This window comes from Dacryopinax primogenitus (genome assembly GCF_000292625.1).
Source record: "Dacryopinax primogenitus strain DJM-731 SS1 chromosome Unknown DACRYscaffold_12, whole genome shotgun sequence".
Lineage (NCBI taxonomy): Eukaryota > Fungi > Basidiomycota > Dacrymycetes > Dacrymycetales > Dacrymycetaceae > Dacryopinax > Dacryopinax primogenitus.
Window position 1 is genome coordinate 821,064 of NW_024467209.1, and position 6,235 is coordinate 827,298.

General features: G+C 50.8%; 5 protein-coding genes across 5 annotated transcripts; 3 read left to right on the plus strand and 2 right to left on the minus strand.

Annotated features, from left to right (window-relative positions):
- Window positions 1-192: 192 nt before the first annotated feature.
- Window positions 193-746, minus strand: DACRYDRAFT_108813 (uncharacterized protein; the record flags this gene model as incomplete). Its single annotated transcript, XM_040768741.1, has 2 exons — window positions 193-258; window positions 366-746. The coding sequence occupies 2 exons, from the start codon at window positions 744-746 to the stop codon at window positions 193-195; spliced, it is 447 nt and encodes a 148-aa protein (XP_040627647.1).
- A 258-nt stretch (window positions 747-1,004) lies between these two features.
- On the plus strand, window positions 1,005-1,359 carry DACRYDRAFT_43119 (cytochrome P450; the record flags this gene model as incomplete). The annotated part of the gene is made up of 2 exons (XM_040774532.1): window positions 1,005-1,066; window positions 1,119-1,359. Coding segments are annotated over 2 exons (303 nt in total), but the record flags the coding sequence as incomplete, so codon positions are not given.
- Window positions 1,360-1,511: 152 nt separating this feature from the next.
- Window positions 1,512-1,980, minus strand: DACRYDRAFT_23098 (uncharacterized protein; the record flags this gene model as incomplete). The annotated part of the gene is made up of 1 exon (XM_040773096.1): window positions 1,512-1,980. A coding segment is annotated over exon 1 (155 nt), but the record flags the coding sequence as incomplete, so codon positions are not given.
- Window positions 1,981-2,497: 517 nt separating this feature from the next.
- Window positions 2,498-3,041, plus strand: DACRYDRAFT_23099 (uncharacterized protein). Its single transcript, XM_040773097.1, has one exon. It carries the CDS (start codon window positions 2,564-2,566, stop codon window positions 2,741-2,743), a length of 180 nt encoding a protein of 59 aa, XP_040627650.1. The 5' UTR covers window positions 2,498-2,563; the 3' UTR covers window positions 2,744-3,041.
- Window positions 3,042-3,479: 438 nt separating this feature from the next.
- DACRYDRAFT_100779 (uncharacterized protein) lies at window positions 3,480-4,475 on the plus strand (the record flags this gene model as incomplete). The annotated part of the gene is made up of 3 exons (XM_040767489.1): window positions 3,480-3,697; window positions 3,752-3,916; window positions 3,971-4,475. The coding sequence occupies exons 1-3, from the start codon at window positions 3,576-3,578 to the stop codon at window positions 4,473-4,475; spliced, it is 792 nt and encodes a 263-aa protein (XP_040627651.1). The 5' UTR covers window positions 3,480-3,575.
- Window positions 4,476-6,235: the final 1,760 nt, after the last annotated feature.

Here is a 6,235-nt window from a genome sequence, read left to right on the forward strand (position 1 = left end):
CTGCTTAGACTCTTGGCACTCTTAGGTGAGCAGACTTAGTCAGCCTGTGTTGCCCTAACAGCAAGCCTGCTAGCCTCCTTGTTGGATCCAAAGCAGATGCCCATGTTCCTGTGGCATGCTTCTTCTGCTTGGAATTCTTTCTCAGTCATGGTGGCCAGATCTGTCTTCTTTGCAGGTTTGGCAGCAAGATCTTTACCCAAATGGGAGATCTCCCTCCCCTTTGGTGATAGCAAGAGTATTGTTCCCTTTGATAGAGACCTGATTTGAGGTCAATCATGGTCTGTATGCTAGGTATTCCATTGACCAACACAATTACCTTAGGTACTATACAGCACCTGAGGAATTGTTTGGCTGGCGGTACTTACCACTCCACCATCCTTCAACACCTTGAAGGTCATCTTTGTCAGACCCATGTCTGTCCCATACCTCTTTGCTGCCAAATCCAGGATCTTCTTGAACAGCACCAACTTGCCAGGAGTGAGGACAACTCCTGTGCTGTTGGGATCACCACTGCCTTCACCCTGTCTCTCCCACTCTACAACCTCCAGACAAATCTTGCCCTTCTCCTTGCCTTTCATCACCTTTGTTTTCTTCTTGTCATCCTCATGGTTTGCACCATCTTCCTTCTTCTCATTCTTGGAGAGTTTGGGTGCATTGCTGTCCAACATGCTGCCACGGGAAGCATTGTTCAGTGCAGAGCACCAAACACCCACAGTCTGCTTGACATCACCCAAGAAGTCATTCATGCTGCCAAAAGGGAAGCTGGCAGAGTGTTGCATAGTAGAGGCGATGGAGGCAGGGATTGAAATGGCATCAGAGTTGATAACAGTAGAGATGTTGGTAGCTGATGGTGGTATGAGAGAGAGATGGCAGAAGAGCAAAGCCTGAGTTTGTCAAATAAGATAGGGGGTTGGCCATGAGGCATTTGCTTCCACTGCTTTATTCCTCTCCCATGATTATCATTCTGGACTACTTCTCATTAGTCTTTGCCTGATCACTGTTGACAGGATATCATTTACGATAAGTACACAATTCCGAAGGGCACAATTCTCATTCCCAATGAATGGTGCGGATGCTGGATTAAAATGTCGGATGCCTTTGTTCTCAATGACTTCCAGGTCTATCTGCCGTGATCCTTCCTTGTATCATGACGGCGACGCGTTTGACCCATCCCGGTTCCTGGATGACAAGGGGAACATTAAAGCTTCTCCACCAGATTCGCACGACGATTATCTCGCGTTCGGACACGGAAGACGTATCTGCGTAGGTAAGAGCCTCGCGATCAACACAGTGTTGATCGCAGCTGCGCAGCTGCTTTGGGCGTTCGACTTCCATGGGGTAGAGGATCAACAGGGAAAGGACAATTTGTCCGATCCAATGGCTTTCTGGGACAATGGAGTGACTATTTGGCCCGCATCGTTCCAAATGAGATTGGTGTCTCGCTTTCCTGACCTCTCAGATCTTTTCAACGTGCTTGACTTGGGAAGATCATAATCAATTGATCGATTAGGCCGGGTTGTTCAATACTTAATAAACACGTACATCCGGGAAACCGTTTAACTTTAAAGATTCTCAGACATCTAAAGAAACTATTAAGCTGAAGAGGTCAGTCCAAGTGGAAGAAATGAGCTTTATAAGGCTGAAGACCGGCAGTCGGACGGAAGCTGGTTTCTCAAAGGTACCCGCCCTCATCAAGCTCTGTTTTGGACCCCTTTCGAGGCGGGACGCCTTTGGCCGATGAGCGAGTCCCCTCGTCCTCCGGATAAACACCTCCGTAGGCTTGGCAGTTCCCGAATCCCCCTTCACCTCCTGCGCTCCCCATCCCATCCCCATCCCCACTCTCACTCTCACTCTCACTCTCACTCCCACTCTCACGCGTACGCTTCCACTCCGTCTACTCCTACTCCTTCTTCTCCCCATCCGCATCTGCGAACACGAACCCCAACATCTCGCGCTGGACGTGGGCAATTCCACCGGGGAGGGGGGGGGGACCGACTGCGGCGTTTGCCTATGCGGCTGTTGGTACTGCAGCGTCGGTGTCGGTGTCGGTGTCGGTGTCGGTAGGCGCATGATGAGAAGGCTCGGGCTCTAATTTGGCCGGTTCCAGTTGGACGGCGGCTTCTTCATCTTCTTTTCCTTCCTCTGGCCAGGTTCAACTTCTCCCTCCGCCTCGCCCTTCTCCTCCCCTTCTGCTTCTGCTTCTGCTTCTGCTTCTGCTTCGTCCTCCTCCAGTTCAGGAGGCGGCGACTCAGGCATGGGCTTCGCAAGCGCCGTGGGATCCTCCGCTTCCTGGACCTCTTTCTCCAACTCCACCGCTTTCCTCTCCTCCTGTTCCGTCTCAAGCTACGCCCGACACTCCCAGAGCCCACGCCGCCCTCTCCCTCTCCCTCTCCCTCTCCCTCTCCTCTCCCTCGCTTCCTCAATACTCATCTGCTTGCCACCTTGCGCACCAGTAGTCTTCTTCCCCTCCCTCCATCTCATTGACAACTTCTTCCCCAGCTATCCAAGGTCCACACCCTGTTCCCTCTTCGCAGCACTCCAGTCCTGACCCCCCCTTATAAACATGTACTACCTTTGCTGGTCGCGGGTTAGGACGTGGTGCCACGCCAGAATCTTGGGAACGGAGGATCTGGGACCGGGCAGCAAGGCCGAGGGTGAAGGAGTTCGCCGGGAACATTCTGGCGAGGGAAGCGGAACAAAAGAGATGCTCGATTTGCGTGCTTTGCGGTGCGGGTCGCGCTAGTCGCTGCGGAGGGGTGCGCGGGGTCGAGCTGCAGAGAAGTGTCGAACGAACGGAGAGGAAGAGGAGAGGCGCGCCTTGTCCGAGGCAATAACGATCTCGCTCGTTCCTGTTGCGACAGAGTGCACCGTAGTCTGGGTAGTAGAAAAGTTGGAGAATGTCTCTCCCTCTCGATCTACTGTTCGGCGTTCTGGGACAGCGGATTGACTGTTTGGCCCGAATCATTCAAGATTAAAGCGATCCCTCGGATTCCTAGCCATTGCAAAGCTTCTCGGTGTACATGATGAGGAGACATAGTTGATAAATCCGTTTGGTCAGAGTTCAGCCGTCCGAGACCATGATGAAATGTTGGAGCCGAAGATCATCCGGTAATCCCCATCGGGGCGCTAAGCTGAGATCAAACGCGGAAGCAAACCTGTGCTAGCTTGCGAATACGTCATCTCAACACAAGTTAAACCCTATGCGGTTCGACACCTATGTACGAAACATTCGACTGCTGTGGCCGAGCGCCCTTGACTAGTGAAATCGGTGAGGGCACTGGATGAACAACCAACACCGGTAGTATTTCATTACAAGAATCACCCCTTACATGAACATAGCCTCAACTGGTAGAAAATGAATGCCACGGGCATCACCGCAATTCCTCTGTGCTGAAGAACTCAATTCAACACCGATCAACTCTTCTGCGCCTCGCTGGTTTTGCGTTCAAAAATGGGTGCCAATGGGTGAACATCCTCCCTGCAGCTGGTCTCGCCTCTCTTCGTTCATAATTCCTCGTCGCTCTTCACCATTCTCACGTGCTGGTCACCTCTTACCTCGCCCGTTCTTTCACCCCATGATGCTGATCAAGACAGCATTGTTGTCATTTCTTTTCGCCGCTCTTCTATCGTTGGCGGCTCCTGTTCCATCTCTGGACGTTGGGGGATATCAACTGGATGCAGGGGAAAGTGCCGCACTGTGCGTAGACATTTGACCGATCCTGTTGTATCGTACTCAATGAGTCCGATCTAGGCAAAGGCGCGCACCCAACCCGGGTCCACTACAACATCAACAGCTCACTGGAACTCACACAGGAGGACATCCTTCCAAACTCAATCTGAGCGCAGGTGGTGCTCCTGCCTCTCCCCCGTCTGCGAAGAAGTCTATAAAAGGGGCTGCGATTGCGATCGGTCACTTGTGCGTTCTCATCCCTGAAATAGAGGATGGACGGTGATCTCACAACTGATACAGTGCCCGGCGAATGTTTGGAAAGAAATCGCAAACAGAACCACCAGTACAACCACTACCACCAGTACAACCACTACCACTAGCACCAGCACTACCGTCTCACGTCACGTGTGGAATACCACACGATAACATTTTTCACAATGTTCTCGCACAACTAGCCCAGACACACACGTCTGAGGGAAATCATCTCTTGGCATCAGAAATCTACCACAGAAAAGCAGTGATACACGCCACCATGGCTGGACAGTACAGGAACGCAATCTTCGACAGGAAAATGCGTTATATGGGAAAAAAGATGCCTTCTGAGGAAAGCCAAGTGGTTGAGACTTACAAACGATCCGAGGACACGTTGCTTAGCCTCAAGACAGTCGCCGAAAACAATCATGCGGAATCCCTCAAGGCTCATGAAAAAGGGGGTTACAAAACACATCGGATGTCTGAGAAAACTAGGCAGTTACAGGAGGCGGCCGACCACGCGGTAATGGAGTGGGGAAATCACGATACATAATCTGATACCCCTAGTCATTAACGATGCACATCACATCTCAAGTATGCTTTGTATCTTAGCATTCCTCTCGCCGATGATCCGACGTAATAGTAGCCTCCCTCCTCGCAAACAACGTTCCAAAAACCATATTTCAGTACTTTCAGCCCGACCTTGCAGAGCTTTCCCCGTGTTACCCCTATGCTCCAACTCGGTCTACTCGGTCTTTTCCTTCTCGAGCTTTGTTGGTGCACCAACCGAGGAGACGAAAGGGTTGGTGCTTGTTGTTCCTATAAGCCAACCCAACTGATGTAAAGCGGAAACAAACTATGGTGGGTTCGAGGACTTAGATGTCCTTCGCAAATGGTCTGACACTGGTACATGCCCTCAAAATAGAGTTGACAAAAGCTGTGCACATTTGTCTCCGAAGCAAGGAGAGATATCAGCCTCCGCAGATACAAATGGAGGAAACATACACCATGTGTCAGCCCTAGATGGCCTAGGGTCTTGCAGGATATTTATAATCACCTGACCAAGGCCTAGGATGGGTGAGCCAGATGACCTATCCTACACCTCTGATAGTATATTTCCTACTGAGTTTAAAGTCCTGTCCTATGTTTTTTTGTAGCCCTCCTTTGCTAACCTCCCCAGGATAGCCAATAGTGGGTAATATATCATGTTCACATGGTAGCTGTGGACAGATGTCCCATCAGGGGCTTCTGGCAATGGATACTGCAAATTATATATTTGTGGCCTACATAAATTGATATTAAGAACAATCTTACACATTGAGGTGGCCAATTGTTATAGCTTCTTGTCCCCAATCCTGTCTTAGCATCCCTTCTGGATCATCCCCAGCATTTTCTTGTCCCCAAAGCCATCCACACCCCATCATAAAAACCCTCTTGTGCTCCCTGCTTGTCTCACCACTCTCCCTTACAGCTCCCTTGCTACGTCTTTGCAGTCTGGCTCCCCCTCAATCAACTTCATCCAGGCCATTGAGGCCCTGCCTGAGCCTCAGAGGTCTATTGAGAGACAACATCTGCTCCAGTGGATGAGCCAGATGCCAAGTGCAAGATTGGCATGCTCACCTGAGATGGGACTCACATGAGTTGATGCCAACTGACACCAACACATCAGATGTGTTGGTGGTGAGTCAAGTCAAACCTCCCACACCCACATCTCACCTACTGCTACAGAGTAGCTGAACCTGCCTTGTCCCACTCCAATGGGTTACAGCTCCCCCTACTGTGCACCCCAACCCTCAAAAGCCCATCAGAACCTCCCTCCCAGCCTGATGGCAGTGTCTCCCTGTTAGGGCAACACAGGCTGACTAAGTCTGCTCACCTAAGAGTGCCAAGAGTCTAAGCAGGCAACAAGGAAGTGGAATAGACCTGATGACTAAGACCTATCTACAGTATAGGTACCTGTGGGTGATCCTAAGCAACCCAGTCTGAAGAGACAGTCCCCAGGCAGAGTAGGCCTTATATTTATACCTCTGTGGTGGAACCTGCTAGAACATCTTGCTTACTCAGCCTAGTCAGGTGATCAGGTCATATGACCAAGGATGAGGTCATATGAGGTCATGCACAGCCATGCACAGCAGGTCACCTGACCATCCAATCCTTCCAGCAGGTTCCAGCACATGCCAAGGTATACCAGCTACTTCCATGTCATAAAGGCTTAGTCATGTCTCTTGACCAAGCAATGAGCTGGTGCCCTGACAGAACCCCACAAGGCTCTTATCCTTCACCCAGATTTGGCACTTTGCATCTGCCACCTTC

What these genes read in the sequence shown, in the direction of transcription:
- DACRYDRAFT_23099 (XM_040773097.1), top strand. Translation starts at nt 2,564, where the DNA reads ATGTACTACCTTTGCTGGTCGCGGGTTAGGACGTGGTGCCACGCCAGA.